The 13852-nt window shown below is 44.3% G+C and overlaps 1 protein-coding gene across 3 annotated transcripts in view; it reads left to right on the top strand.

The window, feature by feature from the left end:
- Positions 1-13852, top strand: part of LOC146175376 (unc-112-related protein-like) — a 34304-nt gene that overhangs the window by 8258 nt on the left and 12194 nt on the right. For all 3 annotated transcript variants that reach the window (XM_084581714.1, XM_084581713.1, XM_084581712.1), the window contains 5 exons: positions 5964-6197; positions 6377-6570; positions 9125-9324; positions 12237-12447; positions 13074-13246. In XM_084581714.1, coding sequence (XP_084437840.1) covers positions 5964-6197; positions 6377-6570; positions 9125-9324; positions 12237-12447; positions 13074-13246 — 1012 coding nt within the window. The remainder of the gene's footprint in view (positions 1-5963; positions 6198-6376; positions 6571-9124; positions 9325-12236; positions 12448-13073; positions 13247-13852) is intronic.

Below are 13852 nucleotides of genomic sequence, written 5' to 3'. Positions count from 1 at the left end.
ACATCATTAAGAAATGTACCAAGTCTGTACACACTAATGCTCACAGTCTTCTGTTAAATGAGTACCTCCATCATTCTGATCAGGGTGAGAGACTGAAGCGAAGAGGAGCGCTGCTTTGCACTTGTATTGGTGCTGTCATTAAATTTTATAGTTTTCTTTTTTGTCTCTGTAATTTTTTTAGTGCTCAAGAGTAGCTGCTCTTTATCCCGTGCAAAGCAAACGAAAAAAAAATAGTATCTTTTCTGGTCTGGGGACATCTTTCTTGGTGCAGCCTATTTTGAGTGGAAGGTGGGGAAGAGTGATGGCTGAGTGCTTTGGGAGAGTGCCTGGCTTTGGAAGAGTTGCAGCTGCTACCTTTCGTCATTGCAGGTAGATGGAAGGCTGTCAACTGAGTTGCAGGAGGGTAGCACGCTAGAGCGGGCGTGAATCCTTGCCACCTTTCTCTTCCCAGTCCTTGCATCAGCAGAGGCCAGCATGTCAGGCGCTGCAGCTTGCTACTTCCTTTCATTGGTGCCATTTAACTGTTGTGCAATTGTGTGCAATTGTTCTGGGTCACAATTCCACCAGCTGCCTGCAGCATTATTTTTTTATTCATCATTTTATGCGGCTGTGTTTTGTCAGAAGTCAGTGACGGGTGGCTCGTTTGCTCTAGAAGTAAGAGATAATTGCACCTGTAAAGGAAAACAAAGCTGCAGCCTTATGACGCATCACTGGTCACATCCTTGCAACATTGCATATGCTGCATTCAGCATGCTTTTACTGGAAGGCAAAGGAAAGCCATCCCAGCCGAAAAAGAAAAGAAAATGTTAAGGAACGGTAGCTTTCAGTAGTGAGAGGTGTCATCTCAGTTGATTAATTATTTACTTCTTTTCTTTCCCTGTCTTTACTCTGGGCATCCACTTTAGTGCGCTGCCAGAATTACGGAGCGGCAGGAGGTGCGTGTGTCTTTGCCTGGTTCTGTACATGCGGGGAAATAAAAAAGAAGGAATGTATCAACTTTCCTCATTTTCGGCTGGAGTGCACCCAGTAACCAGTAGGAAATTTCCCAATAATCTATGCTACTCGTGAAATAAGAAATCAGTAAATCTAGAAACACACATTAACAAGTATGTGATTATGGCTTTAAAAGCTCTGTTAAGGTAAAGCTGGCTAGCCTGCAAAGCTAGAAGATAAGAGGAGGCTGTAGATCATTGCATTTCCATTGTTTACAAAATGTGATATGTGCAGTCTATCTCTCTCTCTGTAAGCATGCATTTGAAATCGTCAGAACTTTGGTGATGCAAAAAAAAATTAAGCCCACACCCACAAAAACACTATCTCTCGATGTTTTTGGTGCCTAAAGCAAATGAACTTCAGAAGGCACTCAGGTAACCCTACAATGCTACCAAGTACCGCGTGAATACAGCATTATAGCCGTTCAGTCCAAGCCTGTTCCTTGCGACTTGTACCCCTCCTTCCACCAACAGGATAATGAACAAGCCGATGACAGCTTCTTCCGCATTCGACAGCAGTAACACATTTCGTCTGTCAATCGCGATGTGAAAGGAGGATGACAGAGCCGTGCCCTTCTTCCCAGTGTGGCTGAGCCAGCCAAGCAGCTGGGTGGAAGCAACTGTGCCGTGCACTGGCGCCGCGTGGCAGTCTTAAAAAAAGTTGTCGGTGTGAATTAAGGCAACTAGGGCGACGGCGTCGCCCCTGGCAAGAGTCCCGAAGTCTGCTTGCGAGGGGGGATGAGTACCACTGGAATGGCAGCTACAAGACTTTTGAGATGCAAGTCTGTAGTAGCCACTTGCTCTTGTGCACGGCAGATCTGTGCTTCTTAACAGTGCTGTCTGTCCAACTGATAGGAATCGTCAGAGGCCTGGCCAGTTTGGTTACTGAAGACTTTAACAAAACTTTTGTATAGGATTTTAAGCGGGCTATTGCTGCTTCCTTTTTATTGAAGGTAAGCACTTATGGGGCTCATTTTTTACCTTGCATATATATCCTTTCAAAAACTGCTCAGCTCCTGACGAGGTTTTAAGAATACAGAAAGAGACATCTTTATACCCTTGAAAGATGCATTGAATCACAAGCAGTTCTTATTTAGTTTGCTGCTCCACTCATGCTGAAATTAAGCATTACTTCTTTTGGAATCTTGGGTGACGGCAAACCATGGAGCCATGAAATCCAGCACTAATTCTGCCATTGTCTTGCCTTGAGGCTGAGTGCTGTTTACTCATAACCAAGCTTACAGCAGGAATAGAACTGTGAGAGGAATGTCTTGGACACCCAAAATTTGCTGCTACCACAGCAGAGGAACTAAAAGGCCTTGACTTGTTTCATTGGGGAAAAAAAAAAAAGAGATGAAATGAAAAATAAATCATGGACAAAACAACTTGCAGCATCAACAACTTTAACCACGCAGTTCTCGGACATTTCTGTCTAAAAAAAATTGGGCTCAGCATGGTCTTTCCACTGGAAATTTCTCGCTTCGAGAGGAGCAGCATCAGTAAAAAAAAAGTCTAGCTTGTTGCACCAGTACATAGAACAAGCAGAACAGGTTTTTGTAACATATTTGAGGTGAAAAGAGCAGGACTGCCGCTCCACGCCACGTGCTTGTCCAATTCGTCTGCCTGTGCCAGCCAAGGTAGCCAAGATAGCAAGGCAAGGGTGTTGTGGAAGTGAGAGCAGCGGCAGCTGTGCGGTCAGAAGGGGGGAAGGCTATCTTTAGAACTTGTCCCCCTCTGAGGTGGCGCCTGTACCAGACAAGAAGCAGAAAGAAGAGAGAGAGAGAGAAGGTGCAAGGCACAAATGCATTGTCGAAACCGCAGGCGAGCAACAGTGGCAGCAGCGAAAATCGAGGTCTCTTCGGAACTGGTTAGCAGTGTGTTGCGAGTTGGTTTCAGTTTGGGAGCGGGGCTTCACTGAGTTGGGTGCTACCTTGGTGCCCTTGTGTTCTGAAGTGATTCAGCTGCTAGTGGAGATAAGGTTGGGAGTTTTCTCCACTAGCTTGTTCCGCTTATAGAAGTGCGGTGCGAGACCCTTCATCAGTGTTAGTCATGCTGCTAGCAAGATGCTTGGTGGAAAGGGATTAAGGAAGTGGAGGGCTAGTCAGAATGTTCTTGCTCAGACAGCACTCTGCAGTTTTAGTTTTCAAGGAACAAGAGAGGGCAAAGCAGTCTAATCTGAAAATAATACAGCAGCCCTTCTGCTTGTTTTCGGTCGTTGGAGGCAAAATTTACTCCATTCCTGTTGGAAATAACACTGTTGAAGAGTGTAAAGTTGGTTGCTGTATGGTCCTGTATCCCTCAGTCCTGTATTTTTGCCACATTTTGTTGCAGTTATCTTATTAGCTCTATTCATCCAATGCATACTTTGCCTGCGAATATCTCCTTTACTCACCGTTCATTTTGTTTATTGCCTCAAATTTTGTGTTGCATTTTTATAGTTATGTAGCTCCCCCTTTGCTATTAATCAATGCCCTTCTGTGACAGCGGGTCCTAAGGTATTTTGAATAAAAAGAAGAAAAAAAAGCCCCCTAGAGACCTTCTGGGAGAGGGTACTATTTTATATTAGAGCTGGCAAAAAAATGTAAAGCATTAGCTGTTATTGACATTTTGAAACGAAATACATCTGACCATGGTGGTAATGCCTTAGCAGCCATATCATCATGCGCACTTTGCAAGTACTGCTGCACTCAGTATTACCTGGAACAGGCCCCAAGGTGAGCCAGCTGATGTTTCTGCCTTATAGAAAGTCTAGCAAGACAGTGTGTATTCACACAAAGCACCAGACATGCACAAATATTCATAGTATCTTTTTTTTAAATCATTACTGACTGTTAAATGCATAACTTTCCAGCACTGCGGGACCCATACGGCTTTGTGAGCTGAGCTGCTGCTACATCTTGTGCATCACATCCTACTTTGGGTGCGATGCCATGCACTTAATACACGCATCAGTCTCAAGTGTAATGAAAACGTGCATCCATTGTCGCATGCGTTACAGCCATGCAGCAAATCGGCCAGACCAGATCACATTGAAAACCTCAGTTTGTACTATGGAAAATTCTACCACTCACTCTCATTTTAACACGATGGTGTTGAAGGCCTCGTTCCCTGTTGGTGTCAGTGTTGTGAGCTAAAAATCGCGGGCATGCCTCTGGCAGGTAACACGAGCAAGCATTGGTTGGTCAGAGGGTTGTGCGACGTCACATAACTGCGTGACATGGGTATTGGCAGGAGCTGCCAGCTCAGGCTTCCAATTTCAAACTGGAGGGGAATTCCGAGTCAGATACATATTGCATGTTTTGGTTAAGCAATGCTTTGTGTCTTTCACATAATGCGAGAAAGTATGTGGGAGAGAATAGTGGCGAAAGTTAAGGGGATAGTGTTAAGTGAACCCTTGGGTCATTAACATTGTTGCATCGTACCCTAAAAGGCAGAGCCGGAGTACCCCCATGATTTTGTTTATTTCTTCCCAATTTCGACCATATTAATCAAGCACTAGCTTAGAGGCAGAAATCTAGAACATCTTGCATATAAGTAAGAACAAAAGGTTGTGTACCATGGACTTGGACAAGCTGCACAGATGTGTTGGAAGAGCAGAGAGATTGTTCCACAGCTGCACGCAAGAGACGTGCAGTGCAATGTTTTTGTATCTACACTATGTCGATCAGCTCTTGAGACTGTTGACTTAGTGTGGAGGCAGATATGTGATATGGAGCTCCATGGAGGGGTCAACACAGCAATGGGTCTGAAGGGTTTGCAGCTATGCGCTATCTGCGAAGAAGCGGAATGTGTAGTGGAGGAAGCTGATAAGCTCACAAGGAGGGAATCTGCGGTTTCTTCATGTCGTGGAAGCAGTCACATGCTTTTCCGAGTAAAGGGACCGGGAAGCATGTTCAGGTCATTATCCTTTTCTGGAATTCTGTGATGCAGTAACGTTCAATTTGCTGACAAACAGTCTTTGCAATATCAATTTAAAAAGTAATAAGGGCATAGTGGAAAGGACAATCACAGCTGCAGCAAACTTTTCTGGGAATGAGCTTGAGCTGGAGTCAATCTTTGCAGAGTGATCTCTACTTGGAAACAAAATTGGCAGACGTGCACAATTTTGCATCGAAGAAAATGCACCGTTTGGAAATAACTGTAGTTGTTGAGTACAGTGAACTGAACTGTATGGCTTTGCTGCCTCTGGAAACTGTCATGTGACAGAAGCGTGAAGTGCCGACCAAAGGGAAAAGACTAGAGTTGAATAAGGGTATATGTTTCAGCCAAGTGGAGAAGAAAAAAATCATGGCTAGCGTTGTATCTCCTGTGTACTGATCATTTGTACCCTTTTTTGTAAGCAGGATTATTAAGACATTGAACAGATAGGAATGAACCAAAGACAAAGCAGATCGTCAGTCTTTGTGAGCAGAGGCAGTCTTTTGCCTCTCATCTTAGTCAGCCTTGTAGCTTGAGCATCAGTATTTTTGCACATGTCATTTGATATTATGCTAGTTTATTTGGGCTTTGCTCAAGAGTCAGTGTGAATTATTTAGCTTGAAAATTTTACTCAATGATGCTTCAACATTGGCTTAATTGATAAGACATCATATTACTGTGACCACAAAAGGTAAAGCGCACGTGTTCTGTCGTAATGCACCTCTGTGCTCATTGTCACTTGAGTGCACAAAAGCCAGCCTGGTTTTTCTTTGTTTGTGTCTCAGCATTTTTGTGATTGGTGTCAAAAATCTGACTTTGCAGCTGTCACTCGGGCTTCAGTTTCACTGTTTCTAAATGAGGAAGCACTCATGCACTGACATCACAGTACTTCATGACAAAGTTCAGTTTTAGTGGTGCAACTTGACTATTTCGTAATCATCACATTAGTAAACCAGTGCCAGCATTGTCCTGACAGGAGTGCGTGTTATAACAACACTCACTTGCATCGCCTGTCACTGGTTCATCATGCCCTTATCTCTCTTCTCTGCGCAGATGTCCCAACAGACTGGTCAGACCACGCCCTGTGGTGGCCAGAGCAGAACCAGTGGCTCACACGCACCAAGTCAACACTTGACCAGTGCGGAGTCATGGCCGACGCCTTGTTGCACTTCACACCTATGCACAAGACTCTGCGGATCCAGTTCCCCGATCTCCGCATCATGGATGTGCGAGCAGACTTCTCCGTCAAGACCTTCTCGGCTGTGGTCAAAGTCTGCAAGGAGCTCGGTGGGCATGGCTTATGTTCTTCAGAGTTGGAGTACCATTCAAAAACCACTAAATTCTCTGTCTACAAACTTCTCTCGAAAGGCACGCCAAATGTTTGAGGTGTCAGCCGAGACTGCTATTAGAAGTGCAACTGTCCTTGTACTCAATCAGGCTTTTCTTTTTCCTTTTATCTCATTCAGGCATACGGCACCCTGAGGAACTGTCCTTCTGCCGACCGTTGGTGAACGAACACCTCAAGCGGAACTACCGCAACGTTGGCTGCAGTCCACGCCAGCGGCCCAAAGAAGGCACCGACAGCATCCAGTTCAACCGATCTAAAGGCGGCGACAGTAACGGCACCCTTGATGGTGCCCTGGGATCACCACACCACTCGGTGAGGAGGCTTTATTGCTTCTTCCCCTCTTTATTATCACCACTATTATTTGCTATCGCTAAGAGAATGGCTGTAGTTGGTAGCCATGGTACATGTTATTCTTCCCTGGTTCTGAGATACCGTTGAATTATGTCATATGAAAAATACTGTTATTGTAATGTGACATGTCAGCTAAGTTTCGGAATTCAGCAGAACGGTACGGGTATCTGCCACAAAATGAAGCCTTGTTACTTGCATATGGTCTTCTCAGGTTATGCACAAATGTTGAAACTCTTGATGGTTCAACTGTTTTCCTCACCAGGGGCGTCAGGAGAGTACAATTGCCTTCCTGTGCCAGCTGCTTCAGGCAAAGAACATCGCTGATTCAGAAGTGCCACTTTGACTGAGATTGTATAATTGAAAGCCACTTGTTAAAAGGACAGCTTAATGTAGATGAAGTTAGCGCAAAACCGTTGACTAAAGCAAGAAGTGACACCCACAACGAAAGACAGGTGCTTATTTGTCACTTCTTGTCTTAGTCAGAGGTTTTGCGCTAACTTCATCTACATTATGCAGTTCCAGCTGCATAATGGTACTGCATAATGCACTTTTGACAGCTTGCACTTTTTTTTTCTTCTCCGCTTTGTTTGTTAAATTGCAGCCACTTCACTTTCCAGTGCATGTGGTGCCGAGGGTAATGAATAGATAAATTAAAACCCATATTAACCAAACAAAACTTGCACATACGAGCTGACGATTCGCTATGCTATACTATAGTATCAGAAGCATGTCTTATACGTACTCCATTTCATCTTTAGCAGCTTTTTTTCTTTCTTCACAAAGCATATTCTACATTTCCCTTAAAAACATCTGTCATTTGCATCACAAAAATGTGACATCGCATTTGGTGCGATAGTAAGGTTGCTGTGTGCTTGGATGTTCTCACTTGGCAAGAATGGCCTGCCAGACCCATAAAATTAGTTTCCAATCTTAAGACCACGTATGATTACATTCTTTTGTTATGTTTACAAGGCTCATGATTTTTAATGAAGAAACAAGTAGCACAGTTTCGAACTCTTTTTTTTATTGCGGTTCAAGAACTTCATTTCTCTCAGCAATATTTTACCCCTCTACATCTTCCTTCTTTCCTTTCCCAAGGACCTAAGATTGCCGAGGCAGCAACTTCTCGCGTGCCCAGCCCAACGACTGGCTTAGGGACGGAATGTGAACCGAGTTAAACTAGGCTAAAAACTGTTCTACAGTGAAAGCTCATTACTACGAACACCGTATTAAATTTTTTAAGAATCCCCAGCAGATTTGCTATGTTTCCAATGTAAAACTCTTTCAGAATTACGAATTTCAGTGTATATTTCAGAATAACATACGTTTTATTTTTTTCTTATATAATTTGGAAACATCAGTATTACGAATTCAACTAAAATTAACAGCGCTGCAGCTTGCAACTTCCGCGTAAAACAAACCACCATTTCTGTGCGTATAGTCTATGGGCTGTAGCTATCATCATCAGCATATCTAGTGCCAGCTTCTAGCGCCACCACAAAGCTGTGGTTTAATATGCAGTATCTAGTAGCCTAGCCGCCTGTCTTTTTTCTTCCTGTATTGTGTGTCGTTCGCCATTCGTGTGTGCGGGAAGTTTCTTTTTTTTCTTTTTTTCGGATTGTCTTTTTGCAAAGTTTGTGCGAGATCTGATGGTGATTGCAGCCAGCGAAGTGCCAAGAAGGTAGGAACGCAGCTTTCACTGGCAGAAATTGATGCAGGGAAATCGGCCTCTGCAGACAGCTAGCATTGCCCGATCGACCGCTGCGATTATTTTGAAAGACCAAGACAAGATTTTCAAACTTCAAGGAGCACTGAATATGAGGCCATATGGAACTCTGATATATTGTATTTTTTGCACATGGACAAAGTCCGTACTTTTATCGCTCGTTGCAATCACGCAACCGATGAGGTGTTGTGCAAAGTGGAAGATTTATGTGCTGTAGTGGTGTAATGTTATCCTTGTTAGGAAGTAAGATGGCACATGGAGGTTTTCTGTTGACTACCGTCGCTTAAATACAGTCACAAAAAAGATGTTACCTGCTTCCACGTATAGATGACACAATTGACTGCACTCAGCTTCATACTTTTCTTCTGTTGATTTGAGATCAGGCTACTGGCAAATTCCCATGCCCTCTGCAAATAAAGAAAAAACGGCATTCCCAACACCAGACAAACTTTATGAATTAACGTTATGCCTTTTGGACTATGTAATGTGCCATTGTATTTGCTGCATGCAGCAGAAAATAATTGATTTCTTCAAATAAATCAGCTTCGAAGTTAGTGGAACATTTTCATTTGAGGTCTTGCTTGTCTACACACGCACCTACTGCCAAGGTACATCATTTTCATATCTAGGTTTGACCACTGGCTTATAATCACAGATTTTTCATTACAACATTTCAAAATAACAAATGATTTTCTGTGCCTCTGTGGGATTTGTTATATCGAGATTTGACTGTATTTCACCGATATGTTGCTGCTGTATAGCATGTGCATCTTCCCTGTTTGCATGCAGTCAGTCACACACTGGAACACATCAAGCTTCAACAACGGCATTCCGCCTGGACTGAACGGAAGCTACCTGACTCCAGACAGCAGTTTCAGCTCACAGTATGAGCTGCCCCTGGCCCAGAGCCCCAACAAACCACCACAGGACATCAAGGCTGCCCTGCTTAAGCCCAAGACCCTCGTCGAGAGGGCACGACTCAATGCTGGGTAATCAACAGCACAAGCCTCTTAGTGCTTGCACATCGGGCTTACAAAACGTTTGTAGGCTGTGTTCATCTTTTGTGCCATTCCCTTTTTCCTTGCTGTCCGACTTCGTTGAGCGCCGCACCACTCCAGCTTATGGTACTCTTCTAGCAGCCAGGAGGGAGGCATTACAATGGGGTGAGATGAGAAAATGGAGGCTGAATAACGTAAGCAAATTAAGCCGTAGGTTAGTTGAAACATTTGGCAAGAGCTGTGATGTCCTACCGAATTGCCCCCATTCCACTGCTTCAGGAATTTTTTTTCTTGTCTCTTGGCTTGGCACGGCTTGTATTGCGGAGTTCTACGATGTATACAGTGAGCTTTTACACGACCATTTGGGATGGGGTCCCAGTTATAGCTTTTTTCGTAAAATAAGCTTTTTGCAACCAGTTCTCGGTGATTTGAACTGGAACAGTGTGCAGGAGTTGTTTGAGCCTGCTCAGCTACACGGTGATGGACTAAAACTTCAGTTCAGATAAACTATAAATTAAAATAAGTTCACATCAACTTGGGTGTTGTGTATTTTAGAATCCACCTGTAGATAGAAAGCTATGCTATACAGTTACCACTCACCTGACCTTGTGAAGACATTATTCTGATGGTATAGTGCCCTGTTTGGGCGGTGGTTATTTTTCGTTAACCATGAGACAGAGTTATACACCTGTGCATTTTTTCTTGCATCCTCTTTCAGCGGCTGAGCTTCGCATGACGGATTCTGTTTGTGTAGCTTCTGGTAAAATGTAGAGGCAGTGGTGTGTACCACGATTGTAGTGTGCATTAAAGGACCTGCAGAGCCATCCACTCGCGTAGCTCAGCAGTTTTTCTTACTCTAGGCACATTAAATCTGTATGACGAATGGGAATTCTCATCTTGCAGCTTTGCCAAACAGTTTTTTTTTTTTTTTTTTTTTTTTTTTTTTTTTTTTTTTTTTTTTCACATACTGCGGTGCTTGTTCACTGTCGGCGTAACTGTTCTTATCCTCATTTTTAAATGAAGTACACCATTCAAGAGAAACAATGCTTTCCTCATTGAGAGCTGTCCTGAGCAACCAGCGTTGGCATGACTGATGTGCCCAGTGACCTCTTTTCTTTCATTTTCTTTTCATTGCGTTCTTCCTAGCATTTTTTATTTTTTTTTTTTCACATACAAGTAAATGAAAAGCTGATGTTTGTGAAAGCCACTGCGCACCTTGTGATGAATTTTGTTTTTCCCGACGCCTGATTTACGCTCCATAAATAACAAACGACAGCAACGATGATGGCTGCGCTGCCGCTTTAGCAGGTCGGCAGGGAGGTGTGCACATCGTGGAGAGAGGACAGACAAGAGAAGGAAGTTTAGAGCAAAAAAACGAGAAAAGAAAAAGAAACGCTGATAAACGAGGTTCCCCTGCTGACGCACGAGCGCAACTTCTCCCCTTCCTGTGGAATTGGATTGAAGCCAGCTGGCATGGCTGGCAGAAAAAAAAGAGGCGAAATAAACACCACGATGAGTTTCAGACACTTTTGGTGTCTTTTGGCACCTCTCCTCCCTTTGGTCAGCTTCACCATGTGCTCGCAGAAATTTTAAAAGGAAAGACATGGCTCGGTTTACTGGAGGTCACCGCGGCCTTGCGGTAGGCTGGCCTAGAATGACTCGAGCAAATAAAGGTGCAGGGCATGGGGCCTCTCTGTGGTCTTGGAAAGTAAGTAGAAAGTGGATCTGAAGATTTGTTTATTGTTCCAGCGGGCGATTCAATCAACTGAAATGGTGCGGTTCAGTTTTGGCACTGGCCGCATTTTCTCTAGCACTCATCGCTGACGCTTCTTCCGCAATACTTACAATTCAGCATTGAAGATCGCAAGAACATGCTGCGCTAGCTCACAGCAACCAACTTATTCTTGGCTGTCTTTCCTCCCTGGCAATTGCAACCTTTAACTTCACGAATGCTTCTTCTGCTAACTTAGTTTGCGTTACTGATTCGGCTTAGAAGATTTGCACAAGATAGTTTTGGTAAAACATCCAGCTTTGACAGAGCATGCTGTACATTTAATTTAAACATAACAAAGCTTTTGAGCTTCTTTCCTTGGGTGTCCACCACCTGTTAGTTTTGCTACATCTTTCTAAGCCTGGCACCAAGTTTCATTTTCCATACAGCTCTGGTTGGTTTGGTTAATGAGGTTTTAACGTCCCAAAGCGACTCGGGCTACAAGAGATGCTGTAGTGGAGGGCTCTGGAAATTTCGACTGCGTGAGGTTACTCTTCGCCTAATACACATGAGAGAGACCTGCATCACCCAAAGCCAGACTGTAAAACAACATTGTGATAGCGTGCAGCAACTGAGTTTAGGGCTTTGCGCTTCATATTCGTGCTTTGTGTTACTATTTTGCATTCTGCGTTTGTTGAGCGGGTAGAGGTTGTGTACTTTGCTGGCGAGGTTGTAGCCTTGCGGTTGTTCAGCTAGCAACACCTAGATGTAAATTTAGCTTGGAAATGCAAACGATCTTCATCCCCACAAACATAATCACCCGATCTAGATCAAGTCTTGAAAATTTTGGAAGAACGCAACCTTCCTTGCTTCCACTGAAGTGAACCATGTTGCACTCTTGCTGCCTCGTGAACTGGATGCACCCTCCACATTATTATCTAGGCAGCACATTAGGTAATGTACACTCAGCACCGCCTTGCAGCCCTGTTGCCTCGTATTGATGCCAGGGAGTAAAGTATCCCTGGCATCTTGATTGAAGGTGGTGATATGTGAATTTTTCTCTCGCCTGCGCTCCTCTGTGGTGCAAGCACCGGCTGTGCATAAATTTTGTTGGAACATCGAATGCAGCTGTGTCCATTTCTTGTAGGAACCGTAACCTGACTTGGTTTCCACACCTCTCGTGCGTGCGCAGGTGGCTAGACTCGTCCTTGTCACTGATGGAGCAGGACGTGCGAGAGTTTGACCTGCTGCAGCTGCGTTACAAGTTCTACTCGTTCTATGACCTGAACCCACGCAAGGATGCAGTCCGCATCAACCAGATCTACGAGCAGGCACGCTGGGCCCTGCTCACTGAGGAGATTGACTGCACCGAAGAGGAGATGATGCTCTTTGCTGCGCTCCAGGTGTGTGCACACCCACACGAGCTTTGTTTGCAGCTTTCCCCCTTTTTTTTCTTTGCATGCAAAGTTGTTTATTAACCTAATATGATGATGACCTGTCAGTCAGTTGATTGATTATTCTGCTGCAAGCAGTGAAGTTGCTTTTGCAGAGCTGTTGAACTGTCCGGAGATTTGCCCCCTCCTGCCTGTGCCCATGCATTTGATAACTGTTAACTCACTATAGAGATTGATCACATAATTGGTTGTTCAGTGGAGGAGTAATTAATGTTCTCCAATATCCACCCAAATACACCTAAATGGTTCCAGAGCAAACCTGTAGAACTTTCTCACAAACTTCTTAGTGGAAGAAAACTTGATCTGGACACGGATCCCTTTTAGGTACAGGGTCATCTACTCTGTCCAAACGTCACTGCGACCGATCAGGCCACGCGTCATAGGCACAGAGGAAGCTGAAGGTGGGCTTTGCATGGCTTGGCCGGACGCAGTGGCACTTATAAGAGGTATGGTCGCTCTACATGTGGATGACTGATTCTACTACTGCCAGCATGTGCTTCCAAAGCAATAGGCTTGTTCAGCTATTACTACACTTTTACTCAGTAGTTGACTCCTCCTTTATTGTGCCTGTGCAGCTCCAAGTGAACCTGCAGGCGAACAGCTCGCAGCCCGATTTCTCCCAAGGTGAAGACGACATCGATGCGGCCTTGACCGATCTCCAGGTAACCCTGGAGGGCACGGCCATTGCCAGCGAGACCTCCAACATCACCCAAGTGCCCGAGCTGCACAGCTACCTGCGCTTCCTCAAGTGAGTGTCCCACTCACCTGCTTTCTTATTGGTGCTGCTGTGGCTACAGTGCTCTGAAAGCATGTGTGTGGGGGTGGAATTAAAGAAAGCTGTTCCCTACCTTTGCTAAGTAACACAGGGAATGAATTGCAAAGAGGGATGGTTTACCTAGACAGGAAAAGCAGAAGGGTAGGCCTAAAATTTAATATGCAGAAGACTATAGGTAATATTCAACAGCCGCAGAAAGGAACAGCACGGTAGCAAAGCACTGGAAGTTGTAGACAATATGTCTACTTAGGACAGGTAGTAACCGCAGATCCAGACCACTAAAGGAGGTAACTAGGAGAATAAGATTAGGATGGAGCGCATGAAGATTATGACTAGCAGCTTACCGGTATTGCTGAAGTGGAAGGTATATAACAGCATCTTGTACTCACCTTTGGGGCTGAAATATAGAGGTTAACAAAAACGGTTTTACTTAAGTTGAGGACAACTCAGAGAGCTGTGGAACAAAAAATGGTAGGGGTAACATTAAGAGATAAGAAGCGTGCAGAGTGTGTCATAGAAATAAGTTACTGACATTCTAGTGCAAATCAAGAAGAAGAAATGGCATGAGCTGGGCATGTA

Source organism: Amblyomma maculatum, chromosome 10, assembly GCF_055883805.1.
Source record: "Amblyomma maculatum isolate TAMU_Amacu chromosome 10, ASM5588380v1, whole genome shotgun sequence".
In the NCBI taxonomy this organism is placed as follows: Eukaryota; Metazoa; Arthropoda; class Arachnida; order Ixodida; family Ixodidae; genus Amblyomma; species Amblyomma maculatum.
Note: the sequence above shows the minus strand (reverse complement) of the source record. Positions and strands in the feature narration are given on the sequence as shown.